The sequence below is a fragment of the Wyeomyia smithii genome, chromosome 1, assembly GCF_029784165.1.
Source record: "Wyeomyia smithii strain HCP4-BCI-WySm-NY-G18 chromosome 1, ASM2978416v1, whole genome shotgun sequence".
Taxonomy (NCBI): Eukaryota; Metazoa; Arthropoda; class Insecta; order Diptera; family Culicidae; genus Wyeomyia; species Wyeomyia smithii.
The window spans coordinates 127307935-127330302 of record NC_073694.1 but is presented as its reverse complement, the minus strand read 5'-3'; the positions used below and the strand labels follow the sequence as shown (position 1 = coordinate 127330302).

The 22368-nt window shown below is 38.5% G+C and overlaps 3 protein-coding genes across 10 annotated transcripts in view; 1 reads left to right on the top strand and 2 right to left on the bottom strand.

Moving 5' to 3' along the window:
• The window catches only part of LOC129717732 (synaptosomal-associated protein 25), an 84234-nt gene extending 78138 nt beyond the window's left edge, over positions 1-6096 (bottom strand). For 3 of the 6 annotated variants that reach the window (XM_055667845.1, XM_055667853.1, XM_055667847.1), the window contains exon 1: positions 5936-6096. The gene's annotated coding sequence lies outside the window, so the exon portion shown is untranslated. The remainder of the gene's footprint in view (positions 1-5935) is intronic. The other 3 variants (XM_055667851.1, XM_055667852.1, XM_055667848.1) reach the window with 2 other exon arrangements.
• A 10987-nt stretch (positions 6097-17083) lies between these two features.
• Positions 17084-18030, top strand: LOC129728737 (SAGA-associated factor 11 homolog). The gene is made up of 2 exons (XM_055687195.1): positions 17084-17560; positions 17628-18030. The coding sequence occupies exons 1-2, from the start codon at positions 17152-17154 to the stop codon at positions 17807-17809; spliced, it is 591 nt and encodes a 196-aa protein (XP_055543170.1). The 5' UTR covers positions 17084-17151; the 3' UTR covers positions 17810-18030.
• A 204-nt stretch (positions 18031-18234) lies between these two features.
• LOC129728721 (uncharacterized) overlaps positions 18235-22368 on the bottom strand; it is a 106409-nt gene continuing 102275 nt past the window's right edge. For all 3 annotated transcript variants that reach the window (XR_008728655.1, XM_055687179.1, XM_055687183.1), the window contains 2 exons: positions 18444-18802; positions 18235-18390 (listed from right to left, as the gene is read on the bottom strand). Coding sequence is in view for 2 of the 3 variants with exons in the window: in XM_055687179.1 (XP_055543154.1) it covers positions 18311-18390; positions 18444-18802 (439 nt within the window). In the remaining variant the exon portion in view is untranslated. The remainder of the gene's footprint in view (positions 18391-18443; positions 18803-22368) is intronic.

The window sequence follows — 22368 nt, the reverse complement described above, 5'->3', positions numbered from 1 at the left end:
AAACGCGGTTTTTTTACGCGGATCCGGAACTTACGCGGTTTTTTTTACGCGGCATGTATCCTCCGCGTAAAAAGCGACTTTAGTGTATAAAAAACTTGTAGTCCAGAAGTAGTACTACAAATTTGCCTAATATTACAATGCTCTAACTTTTATGCCTGAATTGTGAGAGCACATGTTCAGTGCGATATTCAGCCAATGGTACTTCTTAAAATGAAATTGACAGTGACATGAAAATGAGAATAAGACAAGTGAAACGAGTTTCCCAGCACAAAAATTTGTAAGTCCCAGAAAGTGAAGTTTTCCGATATTTTTTTCGAGATAACACAAGACGTTTATGCATTTCTAAGATATTTGGTATCAAAAATTCCAATATCGACAATTGCATGAACTGTGCCTTTCATCATTAGTCGGAAAAGTAAGACTTTGATCGCCTTGAGACACTACTGCTTTAAGTTCGATTGAGCTGAAATTTTGTATGAGGACATTTTTCGAGAAGACAAAATTTTTTGGCCCTACCGCTTAACGAAATTCAAAGATCAATTTTTTCCCTTACGTTTTATAAACCGCAGCTCAAAAATTTTTTAGTTTAAAAGAGTCTTGTTACTGAAAAATGAATATTATCATTAGATCAGAAATCAATCGATTTTTAAACCTTCCTCATCTTCGTGGAATTATTTCACCGTTCAAAATGGTCGTGAAAAAATTCCATGCAATACGTCACTTGTTCAATTTTCATTTCAGTGATAAGACACTCATAATAACCCAGGTTTCACAGCAGTTGTCACTTTGCGACGTTTTTTTTTCACTTATGTGAGTCCCGTAATAGGACTGTATTAACCAGCGGCGGATTGAGGCTCGTCAATCATTGGAGGGCGCCAAATGTGGGAGCGACAAGATTGAAAAAAAATCAGAATTAAAACCACAATAATAAGTTGAATGTTCGGCAAATTTAGTCGTCTTTTTTTTTTCAGGAAAATCCGTTTTTTTTGAATGATACAGGTCGGACTCGGTTATCCGAAATATAAAAAAAAAATCATTCCGGATAATCGAATCACAAAAAAAATATTCGAATTTGTGATTAACGAATATAAAATTTATATTTTCCTTTTTCATTTCATTTGCATAATGCAGTGGCGTAACTAGAAATTATTTCTAAGGCGAAAAGGGGTTAAATCCTGAGAAGCAAAATAAAATATATTGGACATTTATTACTCTCACTTAATTCGAACATGTCCCGAACATGCCAGAAGTGACATAAATGTTAACAAATATTTCAGAAGGGATGGCATAGGTAAGATTTAGAATTAAAAATTGAAACGAACACCAAATAAATTAAATTGCGGATAATCGAGTCCGACCTGTACTTAGCTGCGAAAAATAAATATATTTACTCATTGAAAATTTTATAAAGTGCATTCACTAAAGTCAGCGCAGTTTGTAGAGATGAAAACTTGCAAACATCGTTGTGAATTTGCCAAACATGTTTCTTTTCAGAATAAATATCATGTCAATAATAAATTGAGTCTGCTTTTTCCTACTCTCACGTAGTTGACGAGGGGTCATGATTTTTAAAATAGATGATCTCCTGATCATCAGAGCTTCACAAAATTAACCTCGATCGACTGAACTGGAAACTCTTTCGTCAAGTTTCTTTGTGTCAACTGAATTTGTTCTTAATTCAACTATTTCATTATTTTTTTTTTTATTATTTTCTAACTGCTGAACTGATTTAGCGAGTAGCGAGTGTTTGAAGATTTTTAATATAAGTATTTCACAATAGCACTTGGGGAAAATGCCAATTGTCAACAGGCCATGCTAAATGATGTTCAAAATTGATTACAGTTAATATATGCATACCAACATTAGCTGGTCGGCGTTCTAGGAAATTCCAAAAATTTTAGACTGTCGTGGTTTGTCATTATAAGATTTCTGTTTTGCTTGCTTATTGACGCTCGTTTTTCAAACAAACATTACATATTTTATTTTTCTTACCACAATATAATTGAAAAAATTAAAAAGACCTAAATAAAAACATAATTTACGCTTTTATAAATTATTAGGATACTATGTTAAATTATATACATTAAAGAACAAAAGATATACTTAATAAAGTTTAATTGACTAGCTTTCTAAACTATAGCGAAGCTTAAAAATGTGAAAAATTTGGCAAAATAAAAATAACTTTCTAGCACGCTGTACTCCGATTGGTTAATTTTAGTTTTTTTTTTAGCTACAAACAACTCTAATGAAAAACAAGTTTAAGATACCTAATGAACATTAAAATAATTTACATCTGGCTTGGAACGAGTTTTGTAAATGACTAGAAGCCAGTTTCAGAATATCGGTTGTAGAATCGGTTGCCTAAAAAGTCCCAGAAGGTCGATTTTGACCAAAAATATTTTTTCGAGATAACCCTAGATCTAGACGTTTCAAGTATGTTTACGACTTCATCATGTACTCCTCCTTCTTGGTAGATTTTCGAGGATCAAAAAATCACAACTTTGAGCGCTTCGAGGCACTACTAAATCATATCATATGTCCACGGTCCCTACAATTTTTTTAAAATTTATATGGGCAGTTGTCCACAGAGGGGGAGGGGGTAGGTCAAAATCGTCAAAAATCTGTCCACGTGGAATGTGGATGGCCCCATAGATGGTTTTTTGGGCCAATAAACAAAATATACATTTTGTTTTTGATGATTTTTTCCATACATTGCCACACTGACATATACCTATTTGCTTTGAAATGTTACTTGGATTGAAATTACGCACATTCATAGAAATGCAAATGAAGAAACCTGTAAGTCTGCAGTTTGTGATTTAAATAACGTTGAGTTTGATTTGAACCGGACTTTTCCGGATTCCGGAAACATTACCCGGTAGCTCCGTTCTGGCCCGGTCCGGAATTAAATTGGACATTGAAACCGGAAAAACTTCGGACCGGAATCTCGGGAACCCAAGTCCGAGGTCGAACATAACTATTGATATACTGTTAGGTTGTTAACGCGGTTTTTTTCAACGCGGATTTTTTTTTAAGAGGTTTTTTACACGGAGTTTTTAATTGGCGCGGTTTTTCTACATAAATTTCTGAATAAACGCGTTTTTTCACGCGGATTTTCGACTTAAGGTGTTTTTTACGAGTTTTAGAGTTAACTCAGGTTGGGAACCAGAAACTTCTGAGTATTTATTGAGTGAAAGACTCAGTCAAAAAAAAACCTCCGCCCTCCGAAAGATCCGAAATAACCGTCTAAGAGAACAATTTTAAATACTGGTCGTAGAGCGTCTCAGGTTTTTTTTTCTAATACATTTCTTGGTGGTTTACTTTACGCGGATTTTTGAATTAACGCGGTTTTTTACGTTTTTTAGGAGGTACGTACGTTTCGCGTAAAAAAACTTGACTGTGAACGAAAAAATGAAGGGGGCGCCAAAATAAGCTTTCGCCTGCAGCTCAAATCAGTCTTCGTCCGCCCCTGGTATTAACTTTACTCTGATTTCACCGGAAGTGACTCCCGTAATAAGCACCAATATTCGCGGTGAGTGGCATAATATAAATTTTCATATTTTTCAATTTATCACTCTCTCTTAAATTGGTCGAAAATTCGCGGGAAGAAGTGCTTCTTAAATAAGGATGACACTGAGTTATATTTTTCCTATTTGAAGCATAGTGGGCTGTTTGTAGTGAAGTTTTAAACGATTTTGCTTTAGTTAGCAAACCTTACGTCGTTTTTGAGAGGTTTCTTCTATAGAAAATAAGCTTAATCATTTATATTCTGTTCCAATAATTTAACCGTGAAATCCCTGCATTGGGTATATGAAGCATGAACAAAGTGAAACGGAGATGTCTCAGAAGTAGGCTGGTCCGATCATGATACAAAACAGGCCTTCGCGTTTCATGAAAAGTTCCAACTTTAAAGCAAATTTTTCATATAAAAAGTGTTTCTACATTGAATTTAAATGTTGCAGTAATTTTTTGAAACTTTATTATTATTAGTAATACTTGAGCAATCTAAACGAAGCCTTCTGAGCGTCATCAGAAAAAGTTTTTTGATGATGCTGCTACATATTTGATATAGTTGAGAAATCTTGCATATAAAATCCGATCATGGTACATTTTCTGACTGGTCTGATACAACGCCCTATTGGTTTTTTGACAGTGTATATGCTCAATTTGTGAATAAACAAGTCCAGTGACAGTGAGTGTCGTCAAAAGGCAATCCAAATAATCAATTACAATAATTATAACGTATTATTTATCAACATTCATTTGCATGCTAGTTGAGGTGCCGCCACACGGACGCTAGTTCCCTTAGTTTTTAAGTCATAGTTGATTGTGAAAAGCATTTTTTCATCATAACGCGGGATTTTACTGTCAAAATCTATAACATAGAGACCCTGAACTACTCCGTCATGCCCGAATAGTTCATAGCCTACTATTCAGTGATGAAAAAATGCTTTTTACAATCAACTAAAGGCCCGAATACACACACGGCGTGACAACGCCTTCCTGACGAAAATTGTCAGTACCTTTTTGAAACCTTCTAATGTGCCTTCTAGCATCTGCCACCTTCCACTCGTCTACACGGAAGACGCAATCACGCCGTCTCAAACTCCGCCGTGTGCTAACTTTCTTGTTGTCATGCCACCCAATTCATGTTTGTTTATGTTTGTTGGAAGAAAAAATAAGGCAACACACTTCTAGAATCACCAGCAGGCGAAAAATGATACAACACGGCGTTGCCAGCGCCTTCGCCAAAAGAAGGCAACACAAGACCGTGTGAAAGGCACGATGCGTCTACACGGAAGGCAGTCAAGTACGCAACCGAAGGCGACGAACGACTACCTGCTTCACTAGAAGGCACTGCTAGAAGGTTCTGGTTGAAAAGCGTCCCAACGAAAGGCGCGATTAAGCCTTCTAATTTGTATGGAGAAGGCATCATTACGCCGTGTGTGTATTCGGGCCTTAAGACTTAGAAACTAAGGGAACTAGCGTCCGTGTGGCGGCACCTTTACAAACGTCGTAGCTGACATGCTAATTTTTATTAAAGATATTTCCTGTTTTTCTTCTTGGTTTATATTTTTTGCCCATGTGTAAGCTTTCGTTATTCACATTAACCCTCTAGTGCCCCGTGCCGCCTTCAGACGGTCTTCAGTTACACATCTAAAAAGATTCAGTGATTTTCAAGGTCTGTCTGAAAATTTACTTGGGCATTAGAGGGTTGTTATTTTTTTTTTAATTTTTGATTGTAAAGCTATTTAATAGATGGCATCTAAGGCGCCAGCTTTGGAAGGAGGCAGAGCACTTCCCCCACAAAGAAATTAGCGCCTCTATTTTTTGCATCGCTACAAATTCTTGTATTCCTGAGTTCTAAGTTTTGCAAATTGTTTTTAATAGAATTGAAAAAATCAGATATTGTCGAAACTCTCTTGCTGTCCTAATAATTCTATGAAGGTGACGCCTATGGATGTGATCAACAATTACCGATCTCACTTATCACATTTGTTTACAGTTCTACGCGGAGAGTAATTATTGCAGTTTCTTATTGAAAACTGAACATTATTTATAAGAATTTCATTTAACTACTTCCAAGTAAAAACAACTTCGAACAGAACTGTTAAGTATATTCTGATATTTCTCCCAATACTCTCTTTCTCTCTCACAAAATATCATTTTGCAGGCTCTCATCACAAGAAAGGGCGTAGTATGAAGGAAATGAAAATATGAAATTCATAGTAATATTTTCTTGTAGGAGAATTGATATGTACAGGGAATAAAATTTAACTAAGAAAAACTATTTTCCTTTAATATTGCCAACTTTTTGGCTGCATTCACTTCGAAGAAAATATCGATTGATTACTTGCTAAACACATATACCGTCATAGACATTAGTTTTTTAAAGATATCCATCGTGTTAATTGGAATATTTAGGCAATTTTACCTTAAGATTGATATTTCCTGGTATTTTAAAACACCTTGTTTTTGAAAGGCTTAAAAATTAGCAGTTTTTAAACGTTTTTCTTGAAAACAATGTTTCAGAAACACCCGCACGATTTCACAGTAGAAACTAAATCGATGATTCAAAAAGTCATTCAGGAATGGGTGACAATAGTATCGATTTCACAAGTGATGTTCAATCAGAAAGTATCGATATCTATCTAACACGCTTAGCCATTTTCACTCTAAACTGAGTAAGAGTACAGTCCCTATCCAACTTTTTACGCGCCATAATGGCGGACGCTATGATGCAAAGTTCGTAATAAATAACGTAAATAACCCACCCTTTTGACAACTCTGCTTACGTCAGTTTGAAGTCTTCATACAATTTATCAAAAGAAAAATATATCTGGCAACATTTGTGTTGCCAATTTTTCAGAAATCGCAAATCTGACGTAAGCAGAGAGGTTCGCACATTACGAACCAGGGAAACCAGATGTGCAGATTTGTCTGCAAAACGCAGATTTTTAGTGTCTGTGTGTAGATTTTATTGCTTCGCAGATATTTGCAGGTTTTCCATAGTTTCTGCAGATTTTTGTCAGAGTCTCCTTATATTTGCGCAGATTTTTTCAAAATGTGTGCAGATTTTTGCCGGCGCGAGCGAAATTTTTTCCAATCACGGATAGTTTTTCTTTCAGATTTCAAGCAGATTTTTCCGGTTTTCCGAGCAGTTGCAGACATTTTTCAAAAACATCTGGCATTTCTGTTACGAACACGCATTATAGCGACCGCCATTGTGGTGCGTAAAAAGCTGGATATATTTATAGTCTGGCTGATAGAAAATCATGCGATCTGGCGCATTGGTATATACGTGGGAATAAAATGGCATGTTAAGGCTGTCACGGTGCTCCCACAGACCGTTTTGATAAAAATTCGTTATATATATTATTCGTTATGACATCCAGAATCTCTGGACAAAATTTCAAAATCATCGTACGGTACATTTTTGAGTAATGCCCTTTTTGGGGTCGTAAAGTACAAAAAAGTGATATGAAAACGACGAAATATTTATTGTAAAGCACATTTTTCAACCATTATTTTATGGAATAACTTCCAAAATAGTTTCTACACATTCCAAGTGTTATATTTCAAGATATTAACAATTGGCGGAAATTTTTTTTAAAAATCCCACAGTGCACAGTGGTCTCAACTCGAAAAATCGTGATCGTTTTAGATTTGACTGTGAAAAATTGATTTTATTATTTATTACTTTTGGCGTTTATAGTTTTTCGATCAATCTACCTAACAGCTAGATAAAAAAAATATTTTTTTTATTTTTTTTTCTTTTTCTTCTTTGCTTCCTTTAGAGACAAATGCAGGGCTACGCAGGTACACCGCCTTCATAAACTACTCAAACAGGGATTTTATTCAGAGTATGGTATCATTCGAGTAGTTCATTTTGTACCAACTTTTTTGAAAGATATCTTCCTGAGAGTTACATATCTCTTATGTATGTGGTACGGTTCTTAGTACTGAAAATCCAAATACCTCTCTGTTGGAGGATGTTGAACATATTGATAAGAAACAGTAAACTGAAAATATGATTTAACATAATCGCTCGTTTTCAATACATGTGTGCCAAAATCAAACCGTGCCAAAAGTTAAACGTGCTCTAATAAAATATAGCCTCTAGATTCAAAATGAAATATTAAAATATCGTAGTCCTACGTCAACTATGCGGCCGTGTCTTGGATACTGCACTAGAATTCTTATACACGCTCAGTTTTTGTTACTTTAATCTGAGTAAGATATCACTCATTTTTGTTGAAAATGGAGGTACCCTAGTTAGAGTACTTTTACGGTTACTCTCTTACATAAGACATACGTAACACTCAGGAAGAAATCTACCAAAAAAGTTGGTACAAAATGAACTACTCGAATGGTACCATCCTGGGAGGGAGAAACCGATACGAAGCTGTGTAAGTGTCAAAATGAACCAGAATGAGCTGTCATCGACTGTCAATTTGAACCAAGGAAAAAAAGCACTATTTTGCGATAAGTTTTGTTATAACTGAAACCTTTCAGTTGCTCAAAAAAATATTCATCGCAAACAGTTTTTGCATTCATTGTCGTTTCACAAAATATTTTGGTTTGTTTTTACGTAAAATATTAAATTTCATAAGCTTCAAGTAATAATCATGCTATCTTACTTCGATTATTAAACTTGCGCTTCTCTGGATTTAGAGCTTTGGTTACAATTTCAAACATACTTCACTACGGTCGAACTCGAAACTCTGAAAAAACTTTTTTACAACGACAAATTGAAAAAAAAAACAGACTCGAAAAATTAGTCTGTAAAATTTGCACATTATTTGCGTTGAAAAAGATTTTGAAGGCTGTTCGCACTTATGTGAGCTCCCATATGTAATTGTCAAAATGTGCGTGATGATAAAAGCAAAAATATTTCCTTGCTTCTTTTTCGCACGCAAAAACCAAACAAATATCAGAAAAACCGTCAACGCGAATTCCTGATGTTACTAAAAACTTCGTTTGAGTCATGCATGCGTTACAGCAAGAAGATAGTTACACGCTATCAGAAAACGACGCATGTGCGTGTTCTCTGTTCTGAGTGTAGTATTCGTTTCTCCCTCCCAGGTACCATCCTCCGAATTAAATCACTGTTTGAGTAGTTTATGAAGGTAGTGTAGCTGCGCAGCCCTGCATTTGTCTCGTTTCCACTTGAAAAATACTGCATTGATTATGCAAAAAACTTTCTGACAATTCTCTATGGAATTTTGTTTGGGGCTTGATTAAACAGAGAAAAAGAAAATTCATTTTGTTCATTTTTTGTCGAGCAGCTGCATAGGACGGTGTACGGAGTAATATGGGGCAACGTGTACCATAAGACATACGTAACACTCAGGAAGAAATCTTCCAAAAAAGTTGGTACAAAATGAACTACTCGAAAGTACCAACCTTTGTAAAAAAAACCTCTGTTTGAGTAGTTTATGGAGGTTGTGTACCTGCGCAGCCCTGCATTTGTCTCGTTCCCACTCGAAAAATGCAGCATTGATTTTGTAAACAACTTTTTGACAGTTTCGTAAGGGATTTTGTTGAGGGCTCGAGTAGAGCCACTATGAAGAAAAATCATTCCGTTTTCGTCGAGCAGTTCATACTGGTGTTGGTACCGGGTGATGTGGGGCAAAGAGCACCAAAAAAATCGCCAGTGTTACGTATGTCTAAGCATGTGGCGAAACTGCAAGCCAGAAATTAATGTTTTTTTTTGAGGTTTAAATTAGTTTATTTGACACGGCACGATACATTTTCTGTTTTACTGAGCCAAGTACAATTCGTATTAATTCTACGTTAGCAGGGAAAAGAGGGAGGCCTTTTCTTTATTCTCGCGGCCGACTACGAGCTAGTGGGGATTTAAGGTGAGAGGAGGGGAGATACAATTTTGACTTAAAACTATTTTGGAACTTTGTTTTTCAACTGGTAGAGCAATTGTATTCTTGTTTGTTGTGGGTTCAAAATATTTGTGTAAGCATAGATGCGGGCTCTTCGTTTCCGTGTCTTCAGCATAGCATATTTGTATCCTTAATCTGACAAATAGACATAGAAAATTTTAAATTTTAATGTCAGCGTTTTTCAGAAAGCAGTATAGCTGTGTCATGTACTGGAGATCACCGCTTCCCAGAATGTCTCTAACGGGTACGTTCGGTTGTTTTCCTCGGGCCCGAAGGGAATCTATAAGCTCGGACCTAACACCACAGTATTCGGTACACGACCAAACAACATGCTCGATGTCATGGTAGCCATCGCCACAAACGCAGTGATTACTGTCTACAAGCCCTATACGAAAAAGATGCGTGTTTAACGTGTAGTGATTGGACATAAGTCTGGACATCACGCGAATGAAGTCCCGACCTACATCCAACCCCTTGAACCATGCTTTCGTCGATACCTTAGGAAAAATGGAATGTAGCCACCGTCCCAGTTCATCTGAGTTCCATGATGATTGCCAACTGTTGAGTGTTCTCTGACGCAAAATGCTATAAAATTCATCATAAGCAATTGGTCTTTCATAAATATCGCCATCAATAGCACCCACCTTAGCAAAAGAGTCAGCCTTTTCATTACCCGGAATCGAGCAATGAGAAGGGACCCACGCTAAGGTAACCCGGTAATTTTTATCTGTTAAAGCACTTAAAAACCGCCGTATTTTCCCCAGGAAATACGGGGTGTGCTTCACAGGCTTCATCGATCGCAGAGCCTCAATGGCACTGAGACTATCTGTGAAGATGAAGTAGTGGTCTGTGGGTAGGGTTTCGATGATTCCAAGAGAGTACTGAATAGCAGCAAGTTCTGCGACGTACACGGAAGCAGGAGCATCGAGTTTGTAGGAGGCGGTAAAATTTTCGTGGAAAACACCGAAGCCAGTGGACTCATCTAGATTAGATCCGTCAGTGTAAAACCTTTTATCATAACTAACATGTTTAAAGTTATTCGAAAAAATCTTAGGGATCTCTTGGGGTCGCAATTGATCCGGGATACCAGAAATGTCTTGTTTCATGGTGGTGTCGAAGAATATAGCATTATTAGAAGTATCTAAAAGTGCGACATTGGAGGAATCGTATGAAGAAGGATTAATATCTTGAGCCATATAGTCAAAATATAAAGTCATAAATCTGGATTGAGATTGAAGGTCGACCAACCTCTCGAAATTTTCAATTACTAATGGGTTCATAACTGTGCATCGAATTAGCAACCGGTAAGAGAGATTCCAAAAACGATGTTTCAACGGAAGAATACCCGCTAACACTTCAAGACTAATCGTATGGGTCGACTGCATGCAACCCAAGGCAATACGCAAACAACGATATTGTATTCTCTCTAATTTTATAATGTGCGTGTTCGCGGCGGAGCGAAAGCAGAAACAGCCGTACTCAAGAACTGACAATATCGTTGTTTGGTAAAGCCTTAGAAGGTCTCCTGGGTGGGCTCCCCATCAGGTTCCGGTAATCGTACGAAGAAAATCAATCCTCTGTTGGCATTTTCGTGTCAGATACCTAATATGACAAGCCCAGGTGCATTTAGAGTCGAACCAGACCCCGAGATATTTAGCGACTAAAACCTGAGAGATCGTTTTACCCGTTAGTAGGAGCTGCAGCTGAGCTGGGTTATGATTCCTAGAAAAAACGACCAACTCAGTTTTCTCCGGAGAGAATTCGATACCCAGCTCAAGAGCCCATTCAGACAAATTGTCTAAGGTATCTTGCAATGGTCCTTGCAGATCGCTAGCCTCGCTACCAGTAATGGATACAACGCTATCGTCTGCAAGTTGCCTTGGCGTGCATGAATTTGCAAGACATTCACCGATGTCATTGACGTAAAAATTATATAAGAGAGGACTTAAACATGAGCCCTGGGGAAGGCCCATGTAACTAATTCGGGAAGTTGTCGAATCGCCATGTGAGAAATACACATGCTTTTCTGACAACAAATTGAGCAAAAAGTTATTCAGATTTAGTGAAAGTCCCTGCGAATGAAGTTTCGCGCTTAAAACTTCTACAGAGACAGAGTCAAAAGCCCCCTTAATATCCAAGAACGCAGAAGCCATTTGCTCTTTTCGAGCAAATGCAAGTTGAATTTCAGTAGAAAGCAACGCTAGGCAATCGTTCGTCCCTTTGCCCCGGCGAAAGCCAAATTGAGTATCTGAAAGTAAACCGTTTGTTTCGACCCATTTGTCTAACCGTAAGAGGATCATTTTCTCCATTAATTTTCGGAGGCAAGAGAGCATCGCAATCGGCCTATATAAATTGTGATCAGAGGCAGGTTTCCCGGGTTTCCGATAGCAATGACTTTTACCTCCCTCCAGTCATGCGGAACAATATTTAGCTCAAGAAACTTGTTGAACAAGTCCAACAAGCGTCTTTTTGCAGAGTCGGGTAGATTCTTCAACAGGTTGAATTTTATTCTATCTAACCCTGGAGCACGACAGGAGAGCCATTGAAAATTCCAACATCGAAAATGGAGGCTCTTCCGTAGTTACTATAAACGCGTCGCGAAAGGTTTTCTGTTCCGATACAGAATCCGGACAGACCTTTTTGGGAAAATCGAGTATCCAGCAATCTGAATACTCCTCACTCTCATTCGAAACGTCACGGTTCCGCATGCGCCTGGCGGTATCCCAAAGAGTGCTCATCGCTGTTTCCCTCGACAACGCGTTTACGAACCGCCGCCAGTACCCGCGTTTTTTCGCCTTTACTAAGCTCTTCATCTGCCTGCCCAGTGCCTCGTACATTCGTAGTAGGTTGACAGTGCCGTACTCCCGGTAGTCCTTATACGCCGCGGACCTTCGCGCGTACAGCTCAGAGCACTCTTTGCCCCACCATTTGTTGGGAGGGCGTTGTCTAATCGTTACCCCGGGTATCGGTTTCGTCTGAGCTTGCGTCGCGGCGTCGATTATCAAGCCAGCTAAGAACGCGTATTCTTCCTCCGGAGGAAGTTCCTCGTGAGTCTCGATAGATTCCGCTGTAATAGACTCATAACGCTTCCAATCAATATTACGTGTAAGGTCGTAGGAAATATTGATTGGGTTCGGGGGAGTTGAACCATTAGCAATTTATATAACGATTGGAAGATGATCACTACCGTGGGGATCGTTGATTACTTTCCACTGGCAATCTAACGCAAGTGATGTCGAGCAGAGGGATAGGTCAAGCACGCTTTCACGTGCTGGAGGATTAGGTACACGTGTCGCTTCCCCAGTATTCAAAAGTGTCATATTGAAGTCGTCGATCAAGTTACAAATTAAAGAAGATCGGTTGTCGTCGTACAGCGACCCCCATAGCGAACAGTGAGAGTTAAAATCTCCCAAAATTAAAAAAAGGTGCGGGAAGCAATTCTGCTATATCAAGGAGTTGCTTCTGTTCAATCCGCGCGGATGGGGGAATATATAACGAAACAAGGCAAAGGTCTTTTCCATTCATATTCGTTTGAATGGCAACAACTTCAATATTCGAGATCGAGGGGAGGTCGATTCTGAAAAAAGAATAGCACTTTTTGATCCCTAAAAGTACCCCTCCACCGTGTGAGTCTCGATCTCGACGAATGATGTTAAAATCGTGGAAATTAAGTTGGTCATTTGAATTGAGAAAAGTTTCACAAAGCGCGAACGCATCACAATTGTATGTGTTTATCAAATGTGAAAATAAATCAAATTTGGGGATGATACTTCTGCAGTTCCACTGTAACACAGTGACAAAATTCCTAACCTCTTTCAACGTATTAGTCATCGAAAGATACGATAGCTGAAATGAGGGGCCAAGTTGCTGTGAGTTGCTTCAAAAAGGTTTTCACTGTTGGGAGAAGGGCAAGAAGAATGTTTTGAAGGGGATCTGGTATGTTGAATGTTTTAAATATCCAGTCCACAATATCAGAAAATTTTATGAACCCTGTTTCTTTTTCATCTTCTGATCGAGAAATGGGTGCACGAGGGGTTTTTGGTGCCCCAGGAAGCGGTGGGTACTCCTGGTTTGATTTGAAATTAAAACCGGGGGGTACTTGCTTCGGTTTTTCTTCACCGCTTCCTTTTTGTGTTGTCTTATTGTTCATTCCGCTAGGGGTTATCTTACGACCTTTACGAGAAAGATTAGGAGAGTTGAGCATTCTCCTCTTCCTAGATCCCTCTGGCAAGGCATAGGAACACCCTTCGACGGGATCGTCAGATGTACCCTCATCGGTTGGCAAAAAGGAAAAGATGTTTCCTGTCGAGGGTGGCTCAGCCCTCTTAAGCATTTCTGCAAAAGAGCGCTTTGATCGTTCCTTAAGGGAACGCTTAATTTTTTCTCCGCGCTGTTTGTACGCGGGACATGCCGGAAGGTCATGCCGAGTTCCCTCGCAATAAAGACACTTTTCAGTATCCCCACTGCAAGCGTTCTCAGCGTGATTGCCTCCGCACTTGCTACAGCGTGCCTTGTTGCAGCAGTAGGTGGCTGTGTGACCTAACTGCTTACAGTTTTGGCAATGCATGACCCGCGGTATGAACAGGCGTACAGGTAGACGAACCCTGTCCAAGCGGACGTAGTTCGGCAGCGCGGATCCGGCGAATGTTACTCGGAAGGAATCCGAAAGGAGGAATTTCTTCTTCCCTTCTTCGATGAATACTGAATGCAATTGCTTGCAATCCAGTATCTTTACACTTTGCATCAAGGGGTTTTTAAAACAGCCAACTCCATGACGCAGCTCGTAGAGCTCGTAGCCAGCAATTTCGTTTGCTTGCTTCAAGCTACTCACGACAACTCGCAGTTTGTTCGGCCTCACCTTCGTAATCTCGGTTACGGCCGAAAAATGTTTTGCCAGGTCTTTGCCAATTTGAATAATATTCAATGGCTTCTTTATGGGCCGGAAAAAAACAACGTAGGGACCGCCAGCGGCATCTGGGTAAGCTTTTACCCGTACTTCCGGTACTCTTGGTACAGGACTTGGCAAAGGGGAGGGCACAGGGGAAGGTAGGGGTGAGCTGATGGGAGAAATTTCAATTTCTTCCCCGTTTGTTTCCACCTCCAGGAAAAGTTGCACCTGCATGGCGTTCATTTTGCGGGAGCGTTACGCTCTACCGCACACAAACGATAAATATTCGAATATGGGGGGGGGGGGGGTTCAAGTAGTTGATGTTAAATTTTAAAAACAATTTTTCAATCTACAATGGATCAAATAAAAAAAAGACAGTAATACTAATTCTAATAACAATAGTAATAATAATAATAATAATAATTATAGTAATAATATTAATAATAACAATAATAATATCAATAATAATATTAATAATAATATTATATCATAGTAATAATATTGATAATAATAGTAAAAATTCTAAAGGTAATACGTCACCGAACGTCTAAGTCACGACCTCACGGCTGATAGTAGAATTAATCGAGCGTCTCCGCAGAACAAACAATGACGATCCAGCTTCGTGTTGAGACGCAGTGGCCGTGTCCTACACGCGACCTTGTAGATGCCACTTGTAGTTGACTTCCACTCGCTCGATCGTATGATGGTCCGTGCTGCTAGCGGGGTAACAGCGGTGCGGGAGAATTATTCTTGCTGATATATCAGCTGCGTATCGAATCACTGGCGGGGTAGCCTGCCCCTACCAGTGTGCAGATGTTTCTGCCGATATATAACAGGCTATTGTTATCGCGCAGCACAAGAACTAATCGACAAAAAAGCACCCGTACGATAACTCGTGTATTGTTATTTTGCGAACTCAAACGGAGATAAACAATTTGCGTCTAATCGAGACGAAAGCAAAACAACGAATGAAAAAATTAATGTTAATGAGTAGAAGTTTTTTCAGTTTGAGTAAAATAATAAAGTTTGATGCGAGGGGCGAGACAGCTTTTATCTGAGTTACTCTTATGCTTGGGAGTTACTCTAATTTACTCAATATTACTCTGAAATATCCAGATGATTCACATCTTCAATTACCTTGAGAACAAGAAAAATATATGAGCGGTGAGACCGAGTAACATTCATATTTACATTCGCGGTGAGGAGGGTTTAAGAATAGATATTCAGAGACACGAGAGATACTCAGATTTGCTCTTTATTTTTCACGTTTTCTCAGGAAAACTCAAATTTACTCACTTTTATCTGAGTTACTCTTATGCTTGGGAGTTACTCTTATTTACTCAACTTACTTTACATTTACTTTTTTGGCTAACGGACCGTTCACCGGTCTAGGGCCGAACGAATTAGAGATGTCCAGCTTCTTCTGTCTTGGGCAGCCGTTCTCCAATCTCCCCGTACACCAGCAGATCGTGCATCTTCTTCCACCGCGCACATCCACCACGTGCGAGGCCTACCCGGGCCTACCTACTCAATATTACTCCGAAATTCTCAGCTGATTCACATCTTTGATTACCCTGAGAGCAAGAAATATATATGAACGGTGGGACCGAGCAACATTCATGTCTATATTTGCGGTGGGAAAAATGTTTGGGGATGGATATTCAGAGAAAGGAGAGTTACTCAGATTTGCTCTTTATTTTTCAGGTTTTCTCATAAAAACTCGGAAAACCTCAAATCTACTCACTGTCTTACCCCTCGGTTTGATGTTTGTGTTTTTTGTAAATCTGACAAATAAACAGTTTTTTGTTTTGGCTTTCCATAGCAAACACCATTTTCGTTTTTTTGTGTGCTGGAAAATATTGAATTGGCGAAAAGAATTCATTGGACATTCATTTTTCAGTTCTTTCTTTCGACTTGTGCAAGCAGTGTGAACCACCATACAAACAGGGGTGACATCACGCATTTCGTTTCGAGCAACTCGAACAAAACCAAATAATCGCTGGGGGCGCTATGTTAATGTTAATGAGTAGAAGTTTTTTCAGTTTGAGTAAAGTAATAAAGTTTGATGTTTGTGTTTTTTGTAAATCTGACAAATAAACAGTTTTTTGTTTTGGCTTTCCATAGCAAACACCATTTTCGTTTTTTTGTGTGCTGGAAAATATTGAATTGGCGAAAAGAATTCATTTGACATTCATTTGGCAGTTCTTTCTTTCGACTTGTGCAAGCAGTGTTAACCGCCATACAAACAGGGGTTACATTACGCATTTCGTTTCGAGCAACTCGAACAAAACCAAATAATCGCTGGGGGGCGCTCTGTTTCGTTTTTCGTATTTTTTTCGGCTTTGCGGGTTAGATGAGCCGTAGGAGTATGTGACTTTCTCGAAAGTAGCGAAAATCGTTCGAATCTGCTGCGCAATGCCACCCCAGGTTCGAAAAAGTATGTCGAACGGTAAATCGAGCAGACTTTCAATTTCGGCAGTGGTCATAGACATACCGACATGTCTAATATTCTAAACGTACCTTTATAATTTAAGAAGTATTCTAGGATTAAGTTTAGACTGAATAAATCAATCTCGTTTGGGAAGTTAAAGCGATAAGATGTTCTTTTATTAAATGAGCTGGATAAAAAGAAAATATCCAAAGGATGAAAGCAGTTAGTCCAAAACTTTTTGACATTTTACATAAAAATTTCAAACTGAGTAGATCTTTATCAGGTTAGAGTAAAAACAAAGGAGTGTGTACTTATTTAGATTTCAAATTTTTCTACTTTTTCTAGCAGTTCCAGACATTTTTTAAAACATCTGGCATCTCTGGTCGTCTGTCAATTCCGGGTGTTGTTTCTTGTTTTACTTGAAATTACCGTATATGCTAAATTATCATAGAAACAATATTATAGTTATTTTAAACACGATTATGAGTGAAAATGACACTGTTCACATTGAATATGCAGACGAAACAGAATTAGTCAGTGAATTTCGAAGCTATATGAGTGATCCTGACCTTCGAGAAAAAGCCGCTATCTATCTTCTCGAATCGTTGATAGATGAATCTATAGTAGGAGTTGTTTTCGAGGTACATCACGCGTTCAAGACAGGTTCTTGTGAAGCAATTGAAGGCCAGCCAGAAGATTGCAAACCGTATACAATCGTTGATTCGCCAGATACGGATGTGTTTGGGTCATCTATTAGCAAGAAAGCAATAGACTGCAATTGTCCAAACTGTAATAGAATTGTGGCTGCTTCTAGATTTGCGCCTCATCTGGAGAAATGCATGGGTAAGTTGAATTGTAGTTGTAGGCATGATTCAAACATAATTGCTATACATATACGTATTTTCTCAAGGAATGGGTCGAAATTCATCTCGTATCGCTAGTCGTCGGCTTGCTAACTCTAGAGATGGTAGCAACTATTTTGGAGCTGATGAAGACGACGAAGATGATGCTGATTGGTCTGGTGAAAAACGCAAGAAAAAGATTGCAACAATTAGAACGAACGGAAGCAAGAAAAATGGAAAAACATCTTGAAAATAATTGTCAAAGGTTCGGGTTACTGTCAACCCCTGGAAGCGTCGTCTAAGATCTAGAAATTTATCTGGAAAAAAGATCGATAAATAGCAGATAACTCGATAAAAATGAAATTATGCGTTAGTTATAGACGCCCGACAGTTCCTGGAAAGCTTGGCTATTATTCGATTATTGACGATTATTGATTATTGAAGTAAATAAAACAGTCAGTAAACATTTTATTATTGGCGTTCCTGGAGTTTATTTTTATTAGTAACTTTATTGTGACAGAATACTTCTATCCTGTAGTAAGTATTTCAGGTAGGTATCAGTTTATCATGGCTGAATAATTTAATTGAATCAATCACCATAATTATTGAATACTTCAATCGAATCTAATACGATCGAGTTAGTTGCGACTTCAAGAATTAAGAAAACGATTGTCATTTGATCGAGAAACCTATTTATTATAATAAGGCCGTTAATTCGAAATCAGTGAAGAGACTGCCATATTTTTTGTGCTTAAAGCTCCAACGGTTTGGAATTAATGACGACGTTTTCCTTTAAGTTATCTATACTTTGTTGCTCGTAATCATCGTCATCTGCAATTGAAGTAGATTTTCAACTTATACAGATTCTTTTTGAAACACCTTACCAGTTTCTTTGCTAATGGTAGAAATGACTATTTTCATTAATTGAAAATCTGTTACAAGTAAGATCCGAAGCAGCATTACTAACGTTCCAGTTATATAGCTTGTAGCCCAAATCCACGGAAAAACTTTCAATAGATAATAGCTTTTATCTGGTCGAATCAGCTCATCGTTTTCTTGCCAAGAAAAATACAAAATCATCTGTCCACAGTCAAAGTCATCGTTAAGGTGCACTTTATTGAACTCATCGCAGAATTCCTTCAACGCATTACCACCAACCGAAGCGCATATCAGAGCCGAAATTGCGCAAAGAACGAAGAAGATGAACGAGGGAAATATGATTCTCCAAGGTTTAGCTATAATGCTGGAAATAGAAAACGTTATTAAAAAAAAACATGAAGCAAAATTTTATCGATAATTATTACAATTAGAGACTCCCTTTATTTGGGCGACACCAAGTATCGGACTACCTTTTCCACATAAACGAAAAATCTTTAATTAAACCTAAGATGGCAGATCTGGCACAAACGTTTACGGTGATTGGTTTGGCAATCAATTCTAAATGCAAATCAATAAAAAGTGAACGCTGATGCATCACTGAGGTCGGAATACAAAACTGATAGCAAAAAAAGAATCATACTGGAACTTTTTCATATACATCTTTCCAAAATGATGAACATTAGCTTTTTATTGTATCTCTATGGAATCCTAATCTTTCACGAAGAAAAATTGTCTAATAGAACTAATACATAGTAGAAAAATAATCTGAATAATCTGATCATGAGAAAAATAATTTTAGTTTATTATTACCTTCGAAATAATCAAATGGACTAGACGGACTATTCCTAGAATTATTATTACCTATATTTGAACTGGTTAGCACAGATAAACAGACGTGGCTCTCAGGCGAAAAATTCTGAGAAATCACCGTCCTTGCTTGAAACGTCTACTTCACTTACTAACTAATTTTCATGAAACCGATTTTGTCTTAGCTCATAGCGTCACTAGCAATACAACTGATAGTTTTTGTCTTTGTCAGTGGCGTAGCGTGACTGGGTGACAGCCGGGGCGGAAAATGTTGGGTGTTACCCCCATAGGTCTCTGTAAAATTATCTTGCAAGCAATAGGAGAAAATGATAATCGATAATTATTTTCGCGGATGTCACCCTTCTAAAGGTCATACGCATGAAAACACTTTCATGGGTGTCACCCCCCTGAGGATGACACCCGGGGCGGATCGGTTGTAATATATACTTGTTCTAGTGCTGGATGGCAGCAGATAACAGAAATGCAGCACTTACGCTATTGCGTCTTAAAACAAAACGGTTATAGTTCGACATCACAGCAGAATTTCCACCTTCATATTCATGTCTACCGTCGGCAGTATCAAACACGCAACAATCTGCTTCCATGCGACTTTAGTCACACCTATTTTTCCAGTTATCCCATTCCACAACGTGCGAAAAATCTATGTCAGAGCGGATATCGCGCGCTATCTGGACCATGAAGCATTTATGCGATAATTGAATGAAATTTGCAACTGCAGCAACCAGCCTTTTTCAAGGCTACTAAATGTATTTGGAAGAGCATAATGAATGGTTATTACTAAACTGCAACTTTGATTGCAGTTTGATGCTGCTGCAATTTCGCAGAAGTGTGACGTATATTACGCTTCATTGATACTGTGCATCACAAGCGGTATATTCGAAACAAATCCGATTCCAAACAGAAAAGTTCAACAAGTTCTGCTCACGGTGCTGAGTCCGTTTTAGAAAATTCATAACACTTCATTAACAAGGATGTAACGTCTTGAAGAAGACGGTTATTGCTTGACATCACAGCATAATTGCCACACTTATATCCGACACAAGACCGGAAACATCTTCTTCCTTCAAGCCGTGCAACACACGATACATGTTATATTGTTGCCTTTATTAGGCAACAATAGGTTGACAAGAGGAATGTAACAATTTACTTGGAGCAGCAAACGTACGGCGGTCTGAACTTTGCGGCAAGTGTAATAGTAGAACGTTTGTTGTAATCCGCCATACGGGAAGCAACCGAAAATGTTTCTCCTTACAACAAGGTTTGACTATAGTAGGTTTGACCTTCGGGATGCGGTATATTTTTCCAAATCTGTATCATATTTCCAGTTCGCTTATTTTTCGTTCTTTCTCTACTCACATACTGTCTGCTTAATGAACTTGCGTGTTAACGGGAAAAAGCCGTTGTTAAAAATAGAAATTCAGTTCGAAAAAAATAGGTTTGACCTGTTGTGACAAATTTCCTGGCTCCTTTGTCGCTTGCCTCTGGTGCCATCTCAATGATGATACATTTGTTGACAGGTACACAGTTGACGATAAAATAATGCGCTTTCACGCTCGAATTTAGCTTATATACCGACAAACTGTGTGCAGCGTGGCCCATCCTCGTTTTTTCGAATGTTGTAGAATGGTATAACTGGAAATAATTTTTCCAGTTATCCCATTCCACAACGTGCGAAAAATCTATGTCAGAGCGGATATCGCGCGCTATCTGGATCATGAAGCATTTATGCGATAGTTGAATGAAATTTGCAACTGCAGCAACCAGCCTTCTTCAAGGCTACTAAATATGTTTGGAAGAGCATAATGAATGGTTATTACTAAACTGCAATTTTGATTGCAGTTTGATGCTGCTCCAATTGCGCAGCAGTGTGATGTATATAACGATTCATTGATACTGTGCATCACAAGCGGTATATGCGAAACAAATCCGATCCCAAACAGAAAAGTTCAGCAAATTCTGCTCACATTGCTGAGTCCGTTTTAGAAAATTCATAACACTTCATTAACAAGGATGTAGTGTCCTGAAGAAGACGGTTATTGCTAGACATCACACCAGAATTTCCACCTTCATACTGATGTCTACCGTCGCAGTATCAAACACGCAACAATCTGCTTCCATGCGACACGGGGAAGGAAACATTTTTTCCTTCCAAGCCGCGCAACACGACACAATACATGTTATTTTGTTGCCTTCATGAGAGTGCTATCGGTCCGGCTCGACAGAATGTCCACAAGAAATCATTTTTACAAGAAATCAATAATATACGAAACATATACGGAAAAATATATCGCTTCACACCATTAAAATGATTAACCCTCATCGAGTGTATTTCCAAAGCTATTGCAAAAAATTATTGACATACACTGTAAAAAATCGACACGTTACTGCCAAGTGCGATTTATTTTCAGTGTAAGACAGGCTGTCGTAATTCTACGTTAATCTTGCGGTCGCTTCTTATAATTCTTCTTATTTTCAAAAACTCTGAATATCTGGAAAATTTCACACTACAAAATTGAACGTTCTAAGAAATCAGGATAAATACTTGAATATGAAAATAAATAAATCCCAGACGCTATTTTGCAACCCAAGATGGTGACTTCGAGTTAATGACAAACAGTCTGAAGCGGCCGAATAGCACCAAATATGGGTATTTTCATGGTCGAGATCAGTGGCGTAGCGTGACCGGGTGACACCCGGGGCGGAAAATTTGTCACCCCCCACCAAATTGCAGCGAAATCATCTTGTTATCAAAAATTGTGAGAGTTAGCACGCTCGTTTTCAATTGCACTGAATCTACCTAGTTTTTGAAAATTGGTTGAAACTATACTCTCAGTGACCAGAGAGTTAGGGTTTCAGCGCGAGACACCAATTCAATTTTTAGACGAGGGGGGAGGGGTTGTGTTGGTTTTTAATTTGAACTTTTCTTCGGAATGATCGAAAATTATACGTGCATAGTAGGGTGGCAATGACTTGACTTGTATGGAGAAAAATTGACGCTTGAATTTCGTTTTGTAGTAAGGTTCAAAAGTTTCGTATTCTTGCACAAGGTTCTCATACAAAAGATCAACTCAATTGGACTTCGAAAAGTTATGCCTCAAAGCG

Excerpts from the sequence above, each read along its gene's own strand:
- LOC129728737 (XM_055687195.1), top strand. The coding sequence starts at position 17,152 with ATGCTAAATTATCATAGAAACAATATTATAGTTATTTTAAACACGATT. Across the intron at positions 17,561-17,627 it reads TCATCTGGAGAAATGCATGG|GAATGGGTCGAAATTCATCT; the intron begins GTAAGTTGAATT and ends TATTTTCTCAAG.